This window comes from Procambarus clarkii, chromosome 89 (assembly GCF_040958095.1).
Source record: "Procambarus clarkii isolate CNS0578487 chromosome 89, FALCON_Pclarkii_2.0, whole genome shotgun sequence".
In the NCBI taxonomy this organism is placed as follows: Eukaryota; Metazoa; Arthropoda; class Malacostraca; order Decapoda; family Cambaridae; genus Procambarus; species Procambarus clarkii.
Genome location: NC_091238.1, coordinates 4,221,195 through 4,247,178, shown reverse-complemented (window position 1 = coordinate 4,247,178; position 25,984 = coordinate 4,221,195). Strand labels below are relative to the sequence as shown.

The window sequence follows — 25,984 nt, the reverse complement described above, 5'->3', positions numbered from 1 at the left end:
GTGGAGAGCTGTAGCAGCTAGGCTGGGCAACAGTTAAGGCTAATTGGCATTCAGTTGATTGGCAATTAGTGTTTGAAGAGGCTTTCAAGTTCTTCAGAGTGTATTTTCTAACAGTCATTCTGCCAAGAAGCCTGGCCAGAGACTGGACCTTAGGGATGCTGACCCTCAGAATCAACAGGAAAGGTAAGGTGGATTATGTTTTCTACAGAGTCTCTAGCATGAGGATGACCAGGCAGGTACTGTTGAAAACATCCTCCCTGCTCTGATCTAGATTGTAAGCCAGACATGAATATACACATGACTGTCCTGGGGCCAGATTCACGAAAGCACTTACGCAAACACCTACGAACCTGTACATCTTTTCTCAATGTTTGGCGGCTTTGTTTACAATTATTAAACAGTTAATGAGCTCCGAAGCACCAGGAGGCTATTTAGAACAATAACAACAGTTGAATGGAAAGTTTTCATGCTTGTAAACTGTTTAATAAATGTAACCAAAGCCGTCAGAGATTGAGGAAAGATGTACACGGTCGTAAGTGCTTGCGTAAGTTCTTTCGTGAATCTGGCCCCTGGTGCCAAGAGGCTCTTTAACTCGTGCAAAAAACCGAGAAGTACATCTCAGAACAATTAAAATTTATTATTAAAAAATACAAGCAATCATTGTTTAAAATGCATTATTTGTCTTAGAAAATATAAGACATAATACAGTACAGGTGGTTTAAAAAATCCTCTCACATTAGCTATAAACTAATTCAAAATTAATAGAATATTATTGCTAGAATTATCTTTAACTTCAAATTCAACTAATATCTAATAAAGTAAATGCTATATTGACTGTTTAAATGTTGTATAATGAAAAAGATGTGATAAGACTATTAATATACAGTATCTACAAATGCATGTTCTAAATAATGACAAATAGTGATAGACAATCAATGACTACTAGATATACAAAATCTCCATATTTACTGAAATGGAATCAACTCTATACAGTTCGTTAAATCAGATTTTTACTGCTGTTATGAAATGAATTTAGTATTACATCCTCAAGAAGCTTTCATAAAAACCAGAGATGAATGTAATGAAACACCAATTTCTGGGTGAGCCTCAGTGTCCCTGAAACTACTATCACTGATAGTACACTATCAACTAGGTTACATCAGCTGTTGAGTTTTATAGACCTACTGGGGACCAGTGCCAGAACCTGGTTCCCTCACAGAGGCGCAGGAAGTTGTGACAATTATTTATGTATTTCTTGATGCCACCACCGGGAAGGCACCAAGAAAGCCATTGAGATAAAACAAACCACTGCTTTCTTCAAAAGAGACCACAACCTCGAAAACTACCGAAAAAACTCCCCAACAATGTAAACAACCGAAATCTCTTAAAACAAGCGTGAACTCATTCACCCCATTTCCCCTACTCTTTTGTGTTAGGCAGGGAGGCAGACAACGGCCAGCTGGTATCTACCCCCTCAGTTCTATGGTAGATGTAACTCACACCAACAACTTGGAGGGAGGAAAGGTGTCAGGGAATCTCTGGGGCTCACCCAGAAATTGGTATTTCATTACATTCAACGCTGATTTTCTAGGGTGATCCCCTTGAGGCTTCCTGAAGCTAACTACCCACAGAAAAGGAAAATAATTGGGCACTCGCCAGGAAGGAGGGAGGACTGCAGAAATGAAGACAAAGATGAGACTCCCGGCCAAGAGATGTAACCCAAAGAAACACAAGGGTGCCATCCAAGACACATTAGGGGCCTCGTAGCGTGGTGGATAGCGCACAGTATATTAATGTAATGAATACATGGGTTCTGAGAGAATGTGCATCTGAGCTCAGCATTCCACTTCACCTGATTTTTCAGGCATCCCTGTGTACAGGAATCGTAGCAGACGTGTGGAAACAGGCTAACATAGTTCCAATCTACAAAAGTGGCAGCAGGGAAGACCCCCTCAATTATAGACCTGTATCATTGACAAGTGTAATAGTGAAAGTATTGGAAAAGCTAATCAAAACTAAATGGGTAGAACACCTGGAGAGAAATGATATAATATCAGACAGACAGTATGGTTTTCGATCAGGAAGATCCTGTGTATCGAATTTACTCAGTTTCTATGATCGGGCCACAGAGATTTTACAGGAAAGAGATGGCTGGGTTGACTGCATCTATCTGGACCTAAAAAAGGCTTTCGACAGAGTTCCACATAAGAGGTTGTTCTGGAAACTGGAAAATATTGGAGGGGTGACAGGTAAGCTTCTATCATGGATGAAAAATTTTCTGACTGATAGAAAAATGAGGGCAGTAATCAGAGGCAATGTATCGGAATGGAGAAATGTCACAAGTGGAGTACCACAGGGTTCAGTTCTTGCACCAGTGATGTTTATTGTGTACATAAATGATCTACCAGTTGGTATACAGAATTATATGAACATGTTTGCTGATGATGCTAAGATAATAGGAAGGATAAGAAATTTAGATGATTGTCATGCCCTTCAAGAAGACCTGGACAAAATAAGTATATGGAGCACCACTTGGCAAATGGAATTTAATGTTAATAAATGTCATGTTATGGAATGTGGAATAGGAGAACATAGACCCCACACAACCTATATATTATGTGAGAAATCTTTAAAGAATTCTGATAAAGAAAGAGATCTAGGAGTGGTTCTAGATAGAAAACTATCACCTGAGGACCACATTAAGAATATTGTGCAAGGAGCCTATGCAATGCTTTCTAACTTCAGAATTGCATTTAAATACATGGATGGCGATATACTAAAGAAATTGTTCATGACTTTTGTTAGGCCAAAGCTAGAATATGCAGCTGTTGTGTGGTGCCCATATCTTAAGAAGCACATCAACAAACTGGAAAAGGTGCAAAGACATGCTACTAAGTGGCTCCCAGAACTGAAGGGCAAGAGCTACAAGGAGAGGTTAGAAGCATTAAATATGCCAAAACTAGAAGACAGAAGAAAAAGAGGTGATATGATCACTACGTACAAAATAGTAACAGGAATTGATAAAATCGACAGGGAAGACTTCCTGAGACCTGGAACTTCAAGAACAAGAGGCCATAGATTTAAACTAGCTAAACACAGATGCCGAAGAAATATAAGAAAATTCACCTTCGCAAATAGAGTGGTAGACGGTTGGAACAAGTTAAGTGAGAAGGTGGTGGAGGCCAAGACCGTCAGTAGTTTCAAAGCGTTATATGACAAAGAGTGCTGGGAAGACGGGACACCACGAGCGTAGCTCTCATCCTGTAACTACACTTAGGTAATTACACTTAGGTAATTACAGGACTCGTAATTCTGTGGCGCGGGTTCGATTCCCGCACGAGGCAGAAACAAATGGGCAAAGTTTCTTTCACCCTGAATGCCCCTGTTACCTAGCAGTAAATAGGTACCTGGGAGTTAGTCAGCTGTCACGGGCTGCTTCCTGGGGTGTGTATGTGGTGGGAAAAAAAAAAGTAGTTAGTAAAACAGTTGATTGACAGTTGAGAGGCGGGCCGAAAGAGCAAAGCTCAACCCCCACAAACACAACTAGGTGAACAACTAGGTGAACACATTGATATGATACCAGGCTGCCAGAATCATGTTTGACTCCCAAGTCCCCACACCCGAATACCAACCCAAGAAATATTTGCGAACACGCCAAGAGTGCCTCAACCCACAAAGCATCCACCAAGGCAGAATTGGGCAGAATTGGTGGTATGAAGGTAGTGGCAGAGCCAATACCAGACACAGCACATGAGTCACCCCCAGCCGAACCAACCAAGCATCAATGACCAAAGGACTCTTCATGAAGCCCACAGACTCATTCTTTGCCAGAAAAGGAGCTGGCTGCAAAGGAACATATCACCCACTAGGGCTAAAAACTAAACTTGTACCTCTGGTGGAGAGCATGAAGCTCCCTCACTCAATAACCAGAAGCAAGAAAAAACGAAAACAAAGAAGAAACCAGTCACGGACAGAAGGAGACATGATAAACAAAGCAGAAGAAAGAACACGGTCTAGAGATCAAGCCGACCCAGGGAGGGGCATATAAGCAGTCCTGCAGCGAACCATGCAAGAGACAGCTTGTAAAACAGAGCTGAGACAGTATTGACCAAGAGCACAGGTTGCAGCGACTCCATCAGTGCTACACGATACGAGATGACAATATTCGGCATGAGACACCAATTAAGATAAAGCCAAGAGAGAGAGTCCCATATGCTCAGACACTGTAGAACAATGATAAAGTGAAAGGAAGTGGTGAAAAAGTGCCACGAAATCTCATACTGTCACCGAGAAGAGAAATGTAGATGGGACCTTTTAAAGAAGCCACCTCACTATACAGACAACGAAAATATGCATGAAAATATCATATGCGAAGAGAGGTGGTCAAACCAGTGAAATGTCACTGGGCCAACCCTCAGAAAGAGGGGGAGAGCCATGGAAAATTGCCCGGATTTAGACACTAAGCTAGCAGTGCCTGAAACCAAGGCTAACCAGCCACCTAGGAGCCAAAAGACGCACCCATTCCTGGGAGGACTCAAATCGTGCCAAGACCCCAGGGTAAAAGCCAGACCGGGTGGAAAAGATATAATCACCTCGACCAGACCAGTTGGAAGGCGAGTCTGGTCAAGGTCTGGTGTTGTGAGACCCTCATGGTTTCCCCTGAGCATGGGCCTTGCAATCGGGCAATGGAGCCACATACAAGGGAAGGCGCCGAGATCATGCCAAAGAGGTCCATACCCAGCGCTCAAACATCTTGCAAAGCCACTGAAAGGACCCGGCATCGACAGTCAACTCCAAGGAAATGGAAAGGAACCAGGACAGACCATCTGCGATGATACTGAACACACTTCCTGGATATGAACAGAGCTGAGAGTCAAACCCCAAGAACCCACCAGAAGAGATATATGAAACGGACAGCTCCAAAAAGACAGGGATCAAAGCAAACCCCACCTTCCCGGTGGAAGCAATGATTCACAGGGAAAGGTCTGAATGGAGTCAGACCACGGAGGAGTATTACCACCTCGCAGCCTAAGCCACCTTTCTGCAAACCACCATGGGCAGAGGAAGGTGCCAGGAAACTGAACCCTGAAAAGCCCAAAGAGGAAGCTGGTGACACAGCAACAGGGGAAGAGGCCCGCACCCAGTGATCGTGGCACCGGTGGAAGATCTGCCCTGGAGAACCAGAACAGCCACAGAGCCTCACCACACCCACAGGGAATCAAAGAAGGCAAAGAGGAGGATGCCTCTATACCATACAACACCCCCTGATGGAGGAGCAGCAGCTGGGAGAAGACTGCCAGAGGAAGGGAAAGAGAAGCTGATCAAAAGCACCACATGAGGCCCAGCCAAGGACGAACACAGGACGGAACCAACTGGGACATCTGTCAGGTCCTCAGTAACCCAAACTTGGCAAGCTGGGAAAGAACAAGAACCCTGGCTAGCAGATACAACATAAATGGGAGAACCCGAAAACAGTAAGTCTGTCTCCCAAAGACAAACAAGCCAATCCCTGAACCCCTGGGATAGAAGGACATGCTGAGAGATGCCCCGAAGGTCCGGGGAGACCATCCAAGCGACTGCCTCGATAACGAGACAAACCTGGGACAGTGGTTATCCAGAATGAGAAGCAAGGAAAAAACTAATTCAGTCGTGCAAGGATAAAGAGGAACCAGAGGCCCAGAAAACCCTGTATTGGGACTGAGAAAAAGAAGGTAAAAGCACAGAAACAATGCATCCGATTCAACCATGCCAGAAGCTACTCACCCCAGAATGATCTGATGGAGATGAGGGGAGTATGCCCACCAGGAAGGACCCAAACCCCAAGAAGAGGAAGGGACAGACCAGCTCAACTGCAGGATGCAGGAAATGACCCAAACAGTCCAAGAAATGCAGGACCAAGAGTTTACAAACTGGCTGAGTCACCCCCTCCCTAAAGAGCTGGTGCGACCCACTAGCAGCAAATACCAACTAAGTAGAGCAAGCACAATGCCGACCCGATGGAGACAGTATGGATAAGGGAAGTGCTAATGATCAATTTGGCCCCCAAAATAGCCTACCTCGACACTCAGCAGGCAAAGCCGCAGCTCCACCCCCTACCTCCAGGAACAAAATCAAGAATCTCAAGAATGCAGAAGGTCTGAAAGAGGCTGAAAGGATAAGCCTCTAATAAGAGGAACTGTATTACCAGTACCATAAGAAAGCAGAGGAGAAAAACAGGGAGGCGTACAGGAGAGCCAAGACCCATACTGAATCCCAAGAACAGGCCACCACAGCCCGTTGACATGCAAGACTTGCAGTGAAGAATGTGGCCACCAAGTCCTGGATCATGGGATTATACAGCTTGGGAAGAGCAGCCAATGCCACCACAGCAGAGGCCAAGACTATGGCATGCAGACCTCTGCCCAGCTCTTCAACATCCTCCCAGAGCCAGTCCCAAGGAAGCTCCAGGAGACCCAAGAAGTGCATGATGGAATTCAAACACAGATGGGTCCGAAGGGCATCCACCACAAGAACCGTAGAAAAAAGGAAACCTGGGCATGGTGCTGCATGAGACCCATGTTCTGAGAGAGACGAGAACCAACAGGTAATCGTGGAAGGGTGAAAGAAGAGCCCTAAAATACCAATAAAACGGTCAACACCCCCACACTACAGAAGTGTGCAGAATCGAAAAACCTGCGCCAAGCACCAAGTGAGAATAAGGGATTGTCTGCCACCCAGGAAGACGCAGGAACCTCGTAATGCACCCAATATGTGGAAGACCCGAATGAAAAATGACAGGGTCCAACAGTCAAGGGCCCCAGGGCAGAGCCAATGTTGGCACCCACTGCCCAGAATAGAAAAGCAGAGTTCAAGGGAAAGGCTTCAAAGAAAGGAGGGGCTGGCTGAAGGAAAGACCCAGAAGCCCCAGTGGGACAAGCAGGCTTAACTGCCCAAATCAGAAAGGGCAACCCCCAGAGCTGCCCGAGCCACATCCCGAACTAAACCCAGCCTTGACCTGGAAACCTTCAGATGCCTCGGGTTAAGAACAGGGTGGGGAGGATCAAAAGAGGGGGGCAAACCCTGACTGTAAGGAGAGGAAAAGGAGGTGCAAACAAAAGCATAGTAAAAATTATCAAACACCCTCAATTCTGGGTTCCTAACCACCATCAGGGCAGCTCTGTGGCATCCAACTGGGCTCAAAACTCAGACTGCTCAAAGTAGAAAAGTCTACATGCAAACAAACCAGTCACGGCCTGAGAAGCTCCAACCACAGTAGGAGGGCTACAAGGAGTCATATGGGGAGAGCAAACTCTCACAGGACTCAGGGTTGAAGGTTCACAGACCCAACAAGCAGAACAGTGAAGGCATATGGAGTGAACGCTGTCATATGGCATGGATAATGAGCAACTCTTAACTTACATGAAGCGAGAGCAGGTGTAGTGGGATATCCATTGGACCATCGAACATGTAGGGGATTTCCAGCATCTGAAGGAATTGACCAAGCAGGACACCCGGCACTGGGACAAACCGACAAACCTATAGTTGAAGGTTGTTTGAATTTATATATGTCATTAAGATATAGGAATGACTTAGTAAGCCAACACAGCTCTATCCACATGGATGTGAAGGTCAACCTCAGCATGCAAGAGTGTAGCACGCAAATATCTAGTGGGCCCCTAGACAGCCAATGTCACCTGCGACCTGAGTCAAGAGAAGAACATCTGAAGACATCTGACTCATCCTAGAGGAGGGTCACCACAAACAAGGAAGACTTCTAAGGGAGCGACTCCCAAACACTCCTGGGAAGAAAACCCTGGCAGCACAAGAGCAGCACTAGGGAGCACATAGGGAAGATAACCCTGTGCACATGCAGCTCCAAGCACTCTTAACTCCTGGCTCACACTACACCACAGAGTACAGGAACAGCCACAAGAGCAAAAACCACCACTGAGTTGAAAAGCAAAGTACAGTACTGGAACCAGAGTATAGCAGAAGAGAGGCAACCCAGTACATTCTACATTAACAAAGAACAGAGGGGCCTCGTAGTCTGGTGGATAGCGCGCAGGACTCGTAATTCTGTGGCGCGGGTTCGATTCCCGCACGAGGCAGAAACAAATGGGCAAAGTTTCTTTCACCCTGAATGCCCCTGTTACCTAGCAGTAAATAGGTACCTGGGTGTTAGTCAGCTCTCACGGGCTGCTTCCTGGGGGTGGAGGCCTGGTCGAGGACCGGGCCGCGGGGACACTAAAGCCCCGAAATCATCTCAAGATAACCACTCAAGATCAAGGGTGGAGACACCGGCTGACTGAGCTACCCTCCTCCCCCAAAACGAGTGGAGAAGGTGGGGACGAAGGAACTTGCACTTGTGTCATGATCACCATCTAATAACAGTCCTCTCTGACCTCAAGGGTCATTTATCCCCACCTAAGAAGATCACATTTGGCCAAGACATTAATTTAAGAAGGAATGTGTCTTATGCACAATTTTGAAGTATATTTAGTTGTGAAGATGCTAAGTGGGACAATTTGCAGCACAAAATGGCACTCGGGTGAGAGGCAAGACATCCGGAACTCACTCAGTGTGCGCCAAAACATGCCTTGGGAGCACATAACGAGACAGGTGAGTGGTGGTGGTGGCCCAGGTGCCCAGTCAATCAGTGACGATCTTTCTGTGATGTCATCAGCAGGCGCTGAAGCAAACCCAAGGAGAGAGCAGCTCACTGTCCTGCCAGACTTTGTATAGGGTGGACGTGACCTTAGCGCTCCCGTGAAATTCATCAGATTTGGGTTTTACGTGGCAAGTTGAGCTCTGATGGTGGTGCAACAGTACTTTAACCACACATGGGGCATCTGGGGACCTTTTGATAAAGGTCAAAAGGTGTTTTGACAGCAAAGGAATCAGCGAGGGTGTGAGGGCCGTACAGCAAGCCTAAAGTTTATCGAAGGGAGATTTACCGTTATAACCATGGTAGATCAACATGATGAGTTAACCGTTGAAACCTGGAGGCAGTCCTGACTAGCAAGAGTCAGTAGAGATTACAAGCCTGCATGTTGATCCACAAGGAGTAGCCACTAAGAAGAGACTAGTGAAGTTTCAACTAAGGCTCTGGTAAGAGAGTGTTTTTCTTTGACTTTTGCCTGAGAAGAGGCTAGTGACTTTTGCAATTACCAATGTAAGCCAACCCTGCAAGTGACCATTGAATTGAGTGAATAAACAATGATTATTATTGTTGGCTAACTTGCAGATAACCAGTGAATTTAGTAAATAAAGTGAACAAACAGTGGTAGTGCTCAAGATCAAAGCTGACTCAATCAGTGAGGTCGGTCAGTATACAATCTTTATCCGATGTAGTAAATTAGTGCATTAAGCACCGATACAAGATATAGTAAGAACAAGAGGTCATAGATTTAAACTAGCTAAACACAGATGCCGAAGAAATATAAGAAAAATCACCTTCGCAAATAGAGTGGTAGACGGTTGGAACAAGTTAAGTGAGAAGGTGGTGGAGGCCAAGACCGTCAGTAGTTTCAAAGCGTTATATGACAAAGAGTGCTGGGAAGACGGGACACCACGAGCGTAGCTCTCATCCTGTAACTACACTTAGGTAATTACTGAGTGAGGAAAGATAAACTTGACAAAATTGAGGAGCCTCACACTCAAGACAGCTACTGTGGAATGCAGAGCTGAAGTCTTTTCCTTTAGCACTGGACATAGGTGAGTGCCCCAGTAATTATTGAAGCACCAGGGAGACCAAGTGACCAAGATTGGCACACGTATCACTTTGACTCTTACCACTCTACCTCCCACCCTCTGGGGACAGAGCGCTAGTCTAGTGAGTTCGCAAGGGACTTAGTTGCTGAGGTCCCTGTGTTTTGACTGGTGTACATAAGAGGTTAAGAGCTGACTTCAATATGAGGGTACAGCAATGCAGGGAAAAGGATAAGGATACTTTAGAGAGCAGTGATGGAGTGTCACCTGAGTGTCTCTTAGAAGTAAAGTCCCACTAGTTTCAAGAGATTTCGATTGTTTTACTCACATTGTTGGAGAGTTTTTTCAGCGAATCTTGAGGCTGCAATCTCATTTGAAGCCAGCAGTGGTTTGTTTTGTCTCATTGACTTTCTGGTTGCTTTCCTCGGTGGTGGCATCAATAAATACATACCGGTAAATAAATAAATGTCACCATTCCCTGGCACCTTCTGAGGGTGGAGAGGCCAGGTTCTGGCACTGGTTCCCAGTAGTCCTGACAGCTGAGTGGACAGCGTTTCGGATTCGTAGTCCTGAGGTTGCAAGTTCGATCCCCGGTGGAGGCGGAGACAAGTGGGCAAAAAAATTCTTTCACCCTGATGCACCTGTTACCTAGCAGTAAATAGGTACCTGGAAGTTAGACAGCTGCTACGAGCTGCTTCCTAGGGGCGTGTAACAAAAAGGAGGCCTGGTCGAGGACCAGGCCGCGGGGATGCTAAGCCCCAAAATCACCTCAAAATAATCTGAAGATAGGCCAATAAAACTCCATCTTGAGGTTATCTTGAGATGATTTCGGGGCTTTTTAGTGTCCCCGCGGCCCGGTCCTCGACCAGGCCTCCACCCCCAGGAAGCAGCCCGTGACAGCTGACTAACACCCAGGTACCTATTTTACTGCTAGGTAACAGTTCCATGGCTTATGCGACTTTGTAGATGGTACACTATCAGTGACAGTAGCTTCAGAGAGCCACAAGGGGCTCTTACCAGAAATAAATGTTTTGGTGGCAACTAAATGCCAATGATCTGTCCTCTTTTTAGAACTGGGACTATGAGGGCAACCCTCAATGCTTAGGGACAACTGCACATGTTGATGATTTACTGAAAAGGTCTGTGAGACAACTCCGAGTAAAAGGCACTTCCTTGCCTTTTACTCAGATTCCAACACACATCTTGTAAAAGTTCTGTAGACTAGTTTGTTATTTACTTTTAGATTTATTTATCTCAGCATTATAGTTTACAGACTAGGTTCTACACTGCCTCTATAAGTAGCACTTACTCTAGATCTATCATTTAGTTCATCACAAATGAAAACTATAATGTAGAAGGTGTTAAGATGTTGCTAATTTCTTTCTCATTATCAGTACAGTATTGAATATGTCAAACAACCACAAAAGCCCACAATAGCTCCACTCTTGTCCCTCTGTTGCTGTAAAGCAATAGCATAACAGGCCACTAGCATAGCTTAAATTGTTAACACAAGTAGTTCTTAAATATTAATCATATTTTCCCCTAGTCAGAATTGCATTTAAGTCATCCAAATAAATATTATACAAGTATTGTGAGGGTACATCTCCCTTGCCTATCCCACAAGAAGACGTAAACATCTGTAAAGCAATGTTACCCCAATGCACGACAAATCCTTGCTCATCATAGAATACTAAAAGGCTTACAATATAAATTAGTGCCTTTTTTTTACTGGCTTGGCAAACCATTTCCAACACTTCACTGTCACACTACTTCTTAGCAACTTAGAAACATAAGACGACTGGATGACTGTTTTTACTGGCTTGGCAAACCATTTCCAACACTTCACTGTCACACTACTTCTTAGCAACTTAGAAACATAAGAAGACTGGATGACTGTTTTTACTGGCTTGGCAAACCATTTCCAACAATTCACTGTCATACTACTTCTTAGCAACTTAGAAACATAAGATGACTGGGAAGCCTCTTTATAGAAATCTGTGACTTCTTTTACAGCTCAGTTACACATCTTAGTATGTAGACCCCTCCTCCCTTTGTTTTTTGCCCAACTGATAATGTCAAGTCTGAGGGAAATGTTTACTCAATTTTGAAATCAACCATGACAGACTTCTGATTATATATTAATTATTAGTTGCGTATAGTATTCAGGTTTTAAGTATTTTATATCACTTTAAATTATGATTAATAAAACATTTAGGATCCACTTGAGTATGAACTGGCACAGAATGCATCCAAGGAATATGTTTAGGATGACTGAAATGTAATTAGGAGCTAATCTGTATACTTCTGTGTACAAGTAATCACACTCGATTGCCTTGCTGTTGAAGAGACTTCTCAGATCATCCTTAATTTATGTACACATCTAAAATAATGAAGGCATAATATCTTAATGCTAAGAGACTATTCGTACCGAGTCATTAATACAGTTCAGTTAGAGAGAAGTGTCACCCCCACATGATGATTATATCATCATCGTTTGCTATGAGCAGCGAAACTTGACGTGGCACCTATTTATTTTCACAATGAATGCGAATCATCACTGGTCATGTCTGAGGTTAGCAGTGGCTGCTTGTAGCTATGAAGCCAATGGAGACACCTTAAATCTGACACGTTTTAGTAACACAGCAAACCCTGAGCCAGGTGCACCACTGAATTTATCTAATATTCTCATATCAGTTCTGGGTATCATCAATAACAAATATTTGTCCAATATATTACATTTGTTAATCTTTGATTTTCAACACAGTCCCAGTACATAATCATTCCTAAACTCTAGAATTTTCACATTCATAGGATAATAGTTTCTTTAACTCCTGACAATCGACTTGAGAATGGTCCAGGACGGACTGAAACGTCGTCGTCCCTTCAACTTCTAGTGTGTGGTCTGGTCAACATAACTCCTGAGTTTCATCAACAATTATCTGTTGTTGATTACACAATTTACACACAGGAGTCACTTGACTTTAGACCTTCAGAGTTACATGTTGTAACCTTATAAACTCCAGCTGAAGAACTTGGGTTGTGTACAGTGTTGCCATCATTTACTATAAGCATTGTTACGATGACAATATTTATAGCACATACACTATTAACCACCAAAGACACACACACCTGGGGGTGGGAAGAATGGGGAGGGGATGATGGAAGCAGCTCTTATAGACAGAATCACTACTTGTCTACATGTTTCTTCCATGAGTTACTACTGAAAACTTTACAGTACAAGTATTAGCCAACTGCATCTTTCGTGATAAAGGTGGACCATCATAATCCTCGCAGCCTCATTAGACTTTTACCCCCAATAGTTCTTTCACACATAACATCTCAATTACTCAGTGGGACGATCATAATCCACATCTGGTACTTTCACTGGAAAGCAGTGATAGATGGCTCAGCTGGCCGGTGTTATATGCCCTTTACATTTGTGGTCGGTGTAATCTCCTGGGACTCTGGTTATCTTGAGGTTATCTTGAGATGATTTCGGGGCTTTAGTGTCCCCGCGGCCCGGTCCTCGACCAGGCCTCCACCCCCAGGAAGCAGCCCGTGACAGCTGACTAACACCCAGGTGCCTATTTTACTGCTAGGTAACAGGGGCACAGGGTGAAAGAAACTCTGCCCATTGTTTCTTGCCGGTGCCTGGAATCGAACCCGGGACCACAGGATCACAAGTCCAGCGTGCTGTCCGCTCGGCCGACCGGCTCCCTTCCCTGGCCCATTAACATTTGTGTTGTATCTTCCTCTCTATTGCTCTGTACAGCCTACTGCTACTTTACCTTGTTTGCACACATATTACGCACCCATTCACCACCATGTCACTGGTGATCAGATCTACCACCTTCAGATCCAGTATAGATTTGCTGCCTTGAATTTTGGTACTGCTCAGAACGTGCCATTGTGTTGCATTACGTACTGCGGCATATGTCGTTATATACCTGTCAGCTGCAAGAATTCATTACTCTATATAATGGTATTACACCACTATCACTGATCACCAAGCCTCAGTCACAAGGTCCAGTTAAAAGTTTGAAAACCTCAGCAATGTCATTTTGCAGCTGAGTCTCAGCCTGGTCAGAGTGCACTTTGCTCACGTTAGTAATGCTGAACCATTGTAGCATTGAAGTCTAACATGTTTGACATAAGATCCTGATGTTTCTCCTTCATAGCCCAGTTTAAGCATTTCCCAGGTACTGGAAGGTGAGGAGTGCAGTATACAATAAATAAAGTCTTGTGCACCCACCTTCAATGATAGAGTCTAGGGTGATAGGCCACATCACAGCAGTTCTTGTTAACAAGTACTAACACAGTTACAAAATGATATATGCAACTGTCACTATGCCATTTTGACCCGCACCAATCATATTGCTTACCCACTTACAGCATTGTCAATCAGTGCTCTAATGGCCATATGAACCAATGAGGGGTCCTCATTCGGTTCCTCGTTCCGACGCTCGTTAGGGCCACTAGTTGGGTTATTAGCTGGGTTATTAGTTGGATCCTCAGGTGGAACCTCAGGCAAATCTTCAGGCAGATCCTCGGGCAAATCATCAGGTAGATCCTCGGGCAGATCCTCAGGCAGATCCTCAGGCAGATCCTTGGGCAAGTCATCAGATGAGTCATCAGAAAGGGCATCACTGTCAAATGACTCGTCATCACTCTCTGAGTCGCTTGAACATGGTTTCTCTGTCCCATGAATTCTCATCATGTGTCTTAGTAGTGTAGAATTTTCTGAAAAGTTTTTTAGACACTCCGAGCACTGATATGGTTTTTTCTCTCCCGTATGAGACCTCATATGTCTTAGTAGTTTTGATCTTTGTGAAAAGGCTTCTTCACACACTGAACATTTATATGGTTTTTCACCTGTATGACACCTTGTATGTTTCACTAAAGTAGATTTATGAGAAAAGTTTTTTTGACACACTGAACACTGATATGGCTTCTCTCCAGTATGAGCTCTCATATGTGAATCTAGTGAAGATTTTTGAACAAAGCCTCTTAAGCACTTCGAGCACTGATATGGCTTCTCTCCTGTATGAAGTCTCACATGCTTTACCAGACTTGATTTATGGGAAAAATCTTTCAGACACACTGAACACTGATATGGCTTTTCACCTGTATGAGCTCTCATATGACTTACTAGTGTTGACTTTTCTGAAAAATCTTTTGAACATACTTTACACTTGTACGGTTTCTCTTTTGTATGAACTCGCATATGTCTTGCTAGTTTTGAATTTTTTGAAAAGGCTTTTACACACTCTGTACACTTAAATTCTTTTGTATGTGATTTCATATGCTTTCCTAGTTTTGATTGATCTGAAAAGTCTTTTAGACACACTGAACAATTAAATGGCTTCTTTCCCGTATGAGCTATCATATGACTTATTAGTGTTGATTTATCTCGAAAGTTTTTTAGACACTTCGAACATTGAAATTTTAGCTCTCCTCTATGACGTCTCATGTGTTTTACCAAACTACATTTATGAGAAAAATATTTGAGACACTCTAAACATTTATATGGCTTCGCTCCTATACCTGAACTCTCATTATTCTGTACCTCATCAGTTTTTTCTGGTTCCATTATAGTGTTTCCTGATGATTCCATCATAGTATTTCCTGATGATTCCATTGTAGTTATCCCTGATGATTCTATTGTAGTTACTTCTGCTGACTCCATTGAGCTTAAAATAATGAAACAGTTTCTCTCTCCAGTATGAACTCTTCTAGAAATTTACTGGAAATTTTTGTTCCTGTTAAAATTAACAGACACTGAACACTAATATGATTCACTGTTGTATAAGCTCTTGTATAGTGAAATAGACCAGATTAAAGTCTTAAATATACAAAGATTGTTAATAGGGTTTCTTTTCTGCATGAGATTTCTTGTATCTTACTAAGTTTGATTTTTACAACAAGCCTGTTAGATACATTAACTACTGATATTGTTTCTCTCTTCCACAGAATTCAACTTGTTAAACTGACTCTTCTGGTGAAAGGATGACCTGGAAAAGAGTAAATGAGAGATTAGGATAGCAAAAACAAGAGTTGAATATAATAAGGCATCCTCTATTGGCGAGGCAGTCGCTCCCTAAGCTTTGGTTAGATGCAATAAACCTTGATATCCTGTCACCTACCGAGAGCCAGGACCAGAATCTGACCACGAGGTGGGAGAAGTGGGAGAATCAAAACCGAACTCAAAACCAAGAAAGCCCCAGCAGACAGATAAGCGTAATAAAAACAGGCAACTTCTTGAAGAAAATAAGGTTCCAGGTTACGAGGCCGGGGGCCTCGTAGCCTGGTGGATAGCGCGCAGGACTCGTAATTCTGCGGCGCGGGTTCGATTCCCGCACGAGGCAGAAACAAATGGGCCAAGTTTCTTTCACCCTATGCCCCTGTTACCTAGCAGTAAATAGGTACCTGGGTTGTTAGTCAGCTGTCACGGGCTGCTTCCTGGGGGTGGAGGCCTGGTCGAGGACCGGGCCCGCGGGACACTAAAGCCCCGAAATCATCTCAAGATAACCTCAAGATAACCTCCAAAGGAATTGAAGCAAATGATCATTACCTCAGTGTAAACACTCCAGTCGTGTTACATGTGACTACCAGCAGACAGCAGCTAAAGTCACCCGAGAGCATTGCTAGCTCGCACCCTCACTCACTCACTCACTCACTCACTCACTCACTCACTCACTCACTCACTCACTCACTCGTAGCAGACGGGTGGAAACAGGCTAACATAGTTCCAATCTACAAAAGTGGCAGCAGGGAAGACCCCCTCAATTATAGACCTGTATCATTGACAAGGTGTAATAGTGAAAGTATTGGAAAAACTAATCAAAACTAAATGGGTAGAACACCTAGAGAGAAATGATATAATATCAGACAGACAGTATGGTTTTCGATCTGGAAGATCCTGTGTATCGAATTTACTCAGTTTCTATGATCGAGCCACAGAGATATTACAGGAAAGAGATGGTTGGGTTGACTGCATCTATCTGGACCTAAAAAAGGCTTTCGACAGAGTTCCACATAAGAGGTTGTTCTGGAAACTGGAAAATATTGGAGGGGTGACAGGTAAGCTTCTATCATGGATGAAAAATTTTCTGACTGATAGAAAAATGAGGGCAGTAATCAGAGGCAATGTATCAGAATGGAGAAATGTCACAAGTGGAGTACCACAGGGTTCAGTTCTTGCACCAGTGATGTTTATTGTGTACATAAATGATCTACCAGTTGGTATACAGAATTATATGAACATGTTTGCTGATGATGCTAAGATAATAGGAAGGATAAGAAATTTAGATGACTGTCATGCCCTTCAAGAAGACCTGGACAAAATAAGTATATGGAGCACCACTTGGCAAATGGAATTTAATGTTAATAAATGTCATGTTATGGAATGTGGAATAGGAGAACATAGACCCCACACAACCTATATATTATGTGAGAAATCTTTAAAGAATTCTGATAAAGAAAGAGATCTAGGAGTGGTTCTAGATAGAAAACTATCACCTGAGGACCACATAAAGAATATTGTGCAAGGAGCCTATGCTATGCTTTCTAACTCAGAATTGCATTTAAATACATGGATGGCGATATACTAAAGAAATTGTTCATGACTTTTGTTAGGCCAAAGCTAGAATATGCAGCTGTTGTGTGGTGCCCATATCTTAAGAAGCACATCAACAAACTGGAAAAGGTGCAAAGACATGCTACTAAGTGGCTCCCAGAACTGAAGGGCAAGAGCTACGAGGAGAGGTTAGAAGCATTAAATATGCCAAAACTAGAAGACAGAAGAAAAAGAGGTGATATGATCACTACATACAAAATAGTTACAGGAATTGATAAAATCGACAGGGAAGACTTCCTGAGACCTGGAATTTCAAGAACAAGAGGTCATAGATTTAAACTAGCTAAACACAGATGCCGAAGAAATATAAGAAAATTCACCTTCGCAAATAGAGTGGTAGACGGTTGGAACAAGTTAAGTGAGAAGGTGGTGGAGGCCAAGACCGTCAGTAGTTTCAAAGCGTTATATGACAAAGAGTGCTGGGAAGACGGGACACCACGAGCGTAGCTCTCATCCTGTAACTACACTTAGGTAATTACACTTAGGTAATTACTCATCCTGTAACTACACTTAGGTAATTACAGGTGATCATGCACATGTGCCCTAGCATGGCCGGCAACGAGGAGGCCTGGTCGACGACCGGGCCGCGGGGACGCTAAGCCCCGGAAGCACCTCAAGGTAACCCCAAAGTAAGGTAGCTTTGTATAAAGTGTGTCCTTACTTGAACAAACTACTAAGTATATGGGACAAGGCTGATTACTTCCATTAAAGATTTCATTCAATCCATCGGCACCCAGGCAACCCCTCCACCCCTCTCCTAGGTAAAAAGGCAAGAGGGCCTACATCAACTATAATATAAAGATCTGTGTCTTACCTTACGAAGCAGGATAGTAAAATACAGGGGTACCTCTGTTTTCTAATTTAATCCATTCCCAGAGGCGGTTTGACAACCAAATATTCGAAAACCAAAACAAATTTTCCCATAAGAAATAATGTACTGTACTGTAAATTGAATTAATCTGTTCCACACAACCAAAAATATTAACTTAAAAATATATTTTATACAGAATACTACTCATATTTTTCATACACAAAACAATTAGCTATAAATATAAACCATAAATAAGTGGGCATTTAACTGCACTCAACCTTTACTGAGGACTCATGTTGGTGTATGGGAGACGGTGAGGAGGGAGGGAGGGAGGTAAAACAGGGGCAAGTTTGGCGACGACTCAGCATTGAGTCCTCTGTAAAACAGGGGCAAGTTTGGCGACGACTCAGCATTGAGTCCTCTGTAAAACAGGGGCAAGTTTGGCGACGACTCAGCATTGAGTCCTCCGTGCGGCAAAAGTAGCGGCGTTTTCAGGAAGGTCTTGCTGCGGTTTTGGACATTACATGCATATACTGTACTCTTGTAGGGAACTTCATTGCGAATACATTGATACCAAAATGAAAATCCTAGGACCAGAATTCAGGTAACAAAGTTGAAAACAGAATACCCATTTTATTGCTCTTTATTAGCGCTCACGGGGGTAACGCTCTGTCACTTTCCCTGCTTGTTGTGGATGGTATGCCGGGCTTGTGGACTATATATTTGCATATACGCCTGTAGGGAATTCTATTGCGAACACAATGATAACAAAATGAAAGGCCTAGGATGAGAATTGAGATGTCCAAAGTGGAGAGAGTGAAGTGAAGAGTGAAGTGAAGGAAGCGCTCTTGCCCGCTCCCGGGTAAGACGCTCTCACTTTCTCGCAGGGCTTTTGGGATTTATATTCATTTAGTCCTGTAGAGAATTCTATTGCAAACACATTGATACCAAATTGAAAAACCTAGGACGAGAACTGAGATGACAAAGTTGAAAAGAATATACACTTTTCATAATGAGAGGCACCTTGGGGTGGCACAGCGCTCTTTCTTGAAACCCCGGCCTGTTTTCATCATGCTGGCGGGTGGAGATCGCTGCTGTTTCTTATATGATATGCATATAGTCCTGTTGGGAATTCTATTGCGAACACATTGATACCAAAATGAAAGACCTAGGACGAGAATTGAGTTGACAAAACTGAAAAGTGTAAACATTTTATCACTTGTGCGCTCCCGGGTAACTTTCTCTCACTTTCTCTGTTGGTTGCGGATAGTAAGCCGGGCGTTTGGAGTTTAAAGTTTAAATGCATTTAGTCCTGAAGAGAATTCTATTGCAAACACATTGATACCAAATTGAATATCTTAGGACAAGAAATTGAGCTGACAAAGTTGAAAAGATTATACACTTTTCAGAATTTACCGCGCTCTTCCTCGCGCTCCCGCGGAACGCCCAAACCCACCCGGGGTAGTGCAGGGCTCGCGCGCCCAGTGAGCCAAAATGTTAAACACTTTCATAGCTGCATCACTGATTCCAGATTTTCCTTTCACACATTTCCCTGCCTCTGTTATGTGGTAGCCCATCGGAACCAGTCAGAACCAGTCACAATATGTCAGTCAAGCATTGGCAGTGCACAATAGAAAGTTGTTTTTACATATTGATACATTAAAACATTGATTGTAACCATGATATACATGTGCTTCAGCCTACAGTTTAGACTTATTGTCTTGTGTATGACCCTCTGTCCTGTGTGACAGTGAATACCAGCATTATCCTCACTTTAATAAGGCTTAATTGAAATCCTAAGATTAGGCAAAATTGTAATTAATTTTGTCAATAAGGAAGTTAAAAAATAATAATAATAATAAGTCAAGCATTCACAGTCAAGACCAGTCACAGGCAGTCATAACCAAAGTCAGTCAAGCATTCACAGTTGTGGTAGCAACCAGCTAGGCATTTCTAGTCACAACAAGTTAGTCAGGCAAGCATTCACAAGCAGCCATAACCAAAGGCAGTCAAGCATTTACAGTTGTGGTAGCAACCGGTTAGGCATTTACGGTCCAGTCACGCATTCACAGTCAATCAGGCATTCACAGTCGCAACCAGTCAATCAGTACACAACAAAAATTGAATGTCAGGCGCTCAGGGAGTCTGCCGCCCAATCCATCAGCTGGTAGCAAGGAAGCCCACTACATTAATACCGTCCTGATATGGCTGGGAGGGGTATGGCTGGGAGGGGTATGGCTGGGAGGGGTACAGCTGGGAGGGGTACAGCTGAGACGGGTACAGCTGGGGGGGGGGTCTGGTGTGGGGGGATGTGGCACTCTCACAAGTCGAGCCTGGCCTCGGGCCGGGCTTGGGGAATAGAAGAACTCCCAGAACCTCATCAAGCAGGTATCAAACAGGATAAGGGGATGCAGGTAGCAGGGAGGGTGCAAGATGGGGGGGATGGAGGAAATGAGTAGGTCTGGTGGGCGGGATGGAGGGGGGGTCTTATGGAGGGACTGGGGGTTTGCCAGCTCCTGTGTTAGTTCAGTTGGAAGCTCGCCCACTCATGCCATCGTTACCCACCCACCCACTCTGCTACCCGTCAGTTTCCCCATCCCACTCGTCTGCCATCCATCCAGTCCAATCCATCCATCAGTCCCCCTCCACCATCCATACCTGGTTGATACCTGGTTGATGGGGTTCTGGGAGTTCTTCTACTCCCCAAGCCCGGCCTGAGGCCAGGCTTGACTTGTGAGAGAGTGGTCCACCAGGCTGTTGCTTGGAGCGGCCCGCAGGCCCACATACCTCCTCACCGCCCAGTTGGTCCGGTACTCCTTGGAGAAAACAGTCTTAATTTTCTGTTGAAAATGTCCATGGTTGTTCTGGCAATATTTCTGATAGTCGCTGGAAGGACGTTGAACAACCGTGGACCTCTGATGTTCATAGAGTGTTCTCTGATTGTGCCCATGGCACCTCTGCTCTTCACTGGTTCTATCCTGCATTTCCTTCCATATCGTTCACTCCAGTACGTTGATATTTTACTGTGTAGACCTGCCCCTCCAGTATTTTCCATGTAATTACCTAAGTGTAATTACCTAAGTGTAGTTACAGGATGAGAGCTACGCTCGTGGTGTCCCGTCTTCCCAGCACTCTTTGTCATATAACGCTTTGAAACTACTGACGGTCTTGGCCTCCACCACCTTCTCACTTAACTTGTTCCAACCGTCTACCACTATTTGCGAAGGTGAATTTTCTTATATTTCTTCGGCATCTGTGTTTAGCTAGTTTAAATCTATGACCTCTTGTTCTTGAAGTGCCAGGTCTCAGGAAATCTTCCCTGTCGATTTTATCAATTCCTGTTACTATTTTGTATGTAGTGATCATATCACCTCTTTTTCTTCTGTCTTCTAGTTTTGGCATGTTTAATGCTTCTAACCTCTCCTCGTAGCTCTTACCCTTCAGTTCTGGGAGCCACTTAGTAGCATGTCTTTGCACCTTTTCCAGTTTGTTGATGTGCTTCTTAAGATATGGGCACCACACAACAGCTGCATATTCTAGCTTTGGCCTAACAAAAGTCATGAACAATTCCTTTAGTATATCGCCATCCATGTATTTAAATGCAATTCTGAAGTTAGAAAGCATAGCATAGGCTCCTTGCACAATATTCTTTATGTGGTCCTCGGGTGATAGTTTTCTATCTAGAACCACACCTAGATCTCTTTCTTTATCAGAATTCTTTAAAGATTTCTCACATAATATATAGGTTGTGTGGGGTCTGTGTTCTCCTATTCCACATACCATAACATGACATTTATTAACATTAAATTCCATTTGCCAAGTGGTGCTCCATCTACTTATTTTGTTCAGGTCTTCTTGAAGGGCATGACAATCATCTAAATTTCTTATCCTTCCTATTATCTTAGCATCATCAGCAAACATGTTCATATAATTCTGTATACCAACTGGTAGATCATTTATGTACACAATAAACATCACTGGTGCAAGAACTGAACCCTGTGGTACTCCACTTGTGACATTTCTCCATTCCAATACATTGCCTCTGATTACTGCCCTCATTTTTCTATCAGTCAGAAAATTTTTCATCCATGATAGAAGCTTACCTGTCACCCCTCCAATATTTTCCAGTTTCCAGAACAACCTCTTATGTGGAAATCTGTCGAAAGCCTTTTTTAGGTCCAGATAGATGCAGTCAACCCAACCATCTCTTTCCTGTAATATCTCTGTGGCTCGATCATAGAAACTGAGTAAATTCGATACACAGGATCTTCCAGATCGAAAACCATACTGTCTGTCTGCTCTTATATCATTTCTCTCTAGGTGTTCTACCCATTTAGTTTTGATTAGTTTTTCCAATACTTTCACTATTACACTTGTCAATGATACAGGTCTATAATTGAGGGGGTCTTCCCTGCTGCCACTTTTGTAGATTGGAACTATGTTAGCCTGTTTCCACACGTCTGCTACGATTCCTGTACACAGGGATGCCTGAAAGATCAGGTGAAGTGGAATGCTGAGCTCAGATGCACATTCTCTCAGAACACATGGTGAAACGCCATCTGGGCCAGCTGCTTTGTTCTTACCGAGCTCCTTGAGCATTTTTTCCACTTCATCTCTAGTCACCTCTATCCGCTCTATGTTGTTCTCTGGAATTCTTATTGTATCTGGTTCCCTAAAGATTTCATTTTGTACAAACACACTTTGGAACTTTTCGTTTAGTGTTTCACACATTTCCTTTTCATCTTCCGTGAATCTATTTCCCATTTTCAACCTCTGAATATTATCCTTTACCTGCAATTTGTTGTTTATGAATTTATAGAATAGACCTGGTTCTGTTTTACATTTGTCTGCAATCCCTTTTCAAAATTTCTTTCTGCCTCTCTCCTCACTGCCGTGTAGTTGTTTCTCGCATCTTTGTATCGCAGGTATGTTTGGGGGTTCGGCCTCTTCCTGTATTGATTCCATTTTTGTGTCTTTTGGTCTCTAGCCCTCTCGCAATTTCAATTGAACCAATCCTGTTTCCTAGTTCTGCATCTCTGTTTTGGTATAAACTTTTTTGTGCCTTTATCATATATTTCACAAAACTTGACATACATCTCATTCACTTCCTTGCCTAGCATCAAGTCTGTCCAATTATACTCACTAAAAAAATTTCTAAGGTCACCATAATGTCCTCTCCTGAAGTCTGGTTTTTCAACTGCTTCAACCTCCTTATTTTCTTCCAGCTTATAACGCATTGCATACTTTATTCCCAAAAAGACATGGTCACTTTTACCCAAGGGAGGAAGGTACTGAATGTCAAATATCTCATCCTCCTTCCTGGTAAATATCAAATCTAGCATGGAGGGAACGTCCCCTTCCCTCATCCTCGTAGCTTGTTTAACATGTTGATACAAGAATGTTTCCAGGATGAGGTCTACAAATTTACAGGTCCAAAAATCTTCTGTTTTAGCTTCATATGCTTCCCAGTCTATGGATTTCAAGTTGAAGTCACCGACTATCAACAGTCGTGATCTATCGTTATCCGCTCTCGCTATAATCTCTCTCATTATTGTTATAAGACCTTCACGTTTACTATCTAGCTCCTCCTTTGACCATATGCTGCTTGGCGGTGGACTATATACATTTATTATCATTAGTTTATCATCCTCATGGCAGATCTCTAGTGCTATTATGTCAACTTCTTGTGGATTGGCAGTCATTATTTCGTTCACCTTTAGGTGTTCTTTTACCAGCACAGCAACGCCACTGCCTTTCCTAATTTTTCTGTCCCGTCTCCAAATTGAGTAGCCCCTTGGGAATATGACCTCATTTAAAATTACATCTTCAAGTTTTGTCTCCTTGAGTGCAACAATGTCTGGTGTCTGCAGCTGTATTACATCACTTAACTCCAGTATCTTCGATCTCACTCCATCTATGTTGGTGTATGCAATCTTCAGGAACTTGTTCCCCCTCTCCTTATTCTTCACTCCCCCTCTCTCTATTGATTTTGTTGGTTTGCCTACCCCTATCACTTTGTAGAAAAAAGAATTTATTTCTTCTTCATTCCTGCTCTCATTTAAATGTTTTGCCTCGGCGAGGTTCAGTTTCAGCTTCTCTCTATCTTCTTTTGAAAGATTTCGTCTTAACGACCACCTTTTCCCATCCTCATCACTTTGCAATTTTCTAGCATTCCTTAGTACTTCTTCCATCTGTTTGGCACCGTTTAGGGTGATCCTCAAAGGTCGATCTTTCCCTTTTACGTACCTGCCTATTCTCCTGTAGTCGCACACATTCTCTATGGTTGTAAGACCTTCCACGAGGCCAACAATTTTATCTACTACTTTAGCTTCTTCTACAGCTCTTTCTGACCTAGATGTTATCGCCTTTTCTTTGCAGCCAAAAATGATCAGGGACTTACTCCGATCAACTGTGTTTTGCACCAACTTCGGGTTAGATGCCAATTCTTTTCTCACTTCCCGCCAAACACACACCGAAACTACGACGTTGGTACAACGTTCGAACAAGTTTTAACACCTCCTAACCAGTTATAACAACCAATATAGTCAGTTGTAACAACGTTCTAATACGTCATAAACACTTTAAGCCAAGAAGTAACAACTTTATTACAAGTTGTAACAAGCGGTAAATAGAGACAGTTACGGTTTGTGTTTCCAGGGTTCCAGCCTAATGTTTGTTTTATCTTGGTTGCTGCAGTGTTTGACTTCCTTTACTGCTTCTTCTATTTTTTCCTTCTCCTTGGCCACTTGTGCATAAGTGAGTTGCATATCTTTCTTGCACTGTTCTATTCCCTGTGTAACTTCCTCCATCTGTGCTGACAAAAGCTGTTTCTCCTGTTGAATTTCCTTGCCTAATCTATTGTAGTCATTTATGTTTAAATTTACTTTAACTTCTTCCAAAGCTATTTTTAAGAGTTTATTTTCTTCTTCCATGGCTTTGCAATTTGTTTCCAATTGATTCTTATCCTTGTGCAAGTCTTTCACTAAACACTCAAGACATAAAACTTTGCTATTCAAATGGTCATTACTTTCTTTCAATTTACTAATTATTTCTACATGAGAGTTCACTATAGTATCTAAATTTACCAACTTGTTATGTAGACTGTTAATATCAATCCTTTCTTCATTGAATCCCTCAAAATCAAGCTCTGTTTTGTTTTTCCCCTTGCCAGTGGCCATCTTGAATGTTCTTCTCTGCACTGTAAACACTAGGGCAACTTTTTCTCATCCGATTTTTCACTTCCCTTAGCACTTTCCTGTTATCTCACCTATTTTTCAAGAGCACTATACCTTTATGTTCTCTGGGACACCACTCACTACCATCAACCTGTACTACAATACTTAGGATTGTTGAAATATGCTGGAGCTCCTCTGCTGCAAGTGTTGACCCTAGGGGTGTCACCTTTTCCTTTTCTATGTGTATAATATTTGGTATCTCTCTCGTCTCCTTTCTAGTGAGCACATTTGGAGAGCTTTGAGACGATCCCAATAATTTAGGTGCTTTATCTCGTCTATGCGTGCCGTATATGTTCTCTGTATTCCTTCTTTCAGCAATCTCTCCTGCTCTGAAGGGGGAAAGTGAGTACTGAGCAGTATTCAAGACAGAACAACACAAGTGATTTGAAGAGTACAATCCATCCATCCATTTGAAGAGTCCATCCATCCATCCAGTCCCTCCTCCACCATCCATCCATCCATCCATCTAGTCCTCCCTCCACCATCCATCCATTCATCCATCCATTAGGGGCCAGACAGCTGAGTGGACAGCGCTTCGGATTCGTAGTCCTGAGACTCCGGGATTGATCCCCAGTGGGGGCGTTGAAAAATGGGCAGAGATTTTATCACCGTGAT

The 25,984-nt window shown here is 43.1% G+C and overlaps 1 protein-coding gene across 1 annotated transcript in view; it reads right to left on the bottom strand.

Moving 5' to 3' along the window:
- The window catches only part of LOC123773430 (zinc finger protein 271-like), an 87,277-nt gene that overhangs the window by 35,229 nt on the left and 26,064 nt on the right, over positions 1–25,984 (bottom strand). The window contains exon 3 of the mRNA XM_069317795.1: positions 14,068–15,698. Within this exon, the coding sequence (XP_069173896.1) occupies positions 14,068–15,373 (1,306 nt within the window). The 5' untranslated portion in view covers positions 15,374–15,698. The remainder of the gene's footprint in view (positions 1–14,067; positions 15,699–25,984) is intronic.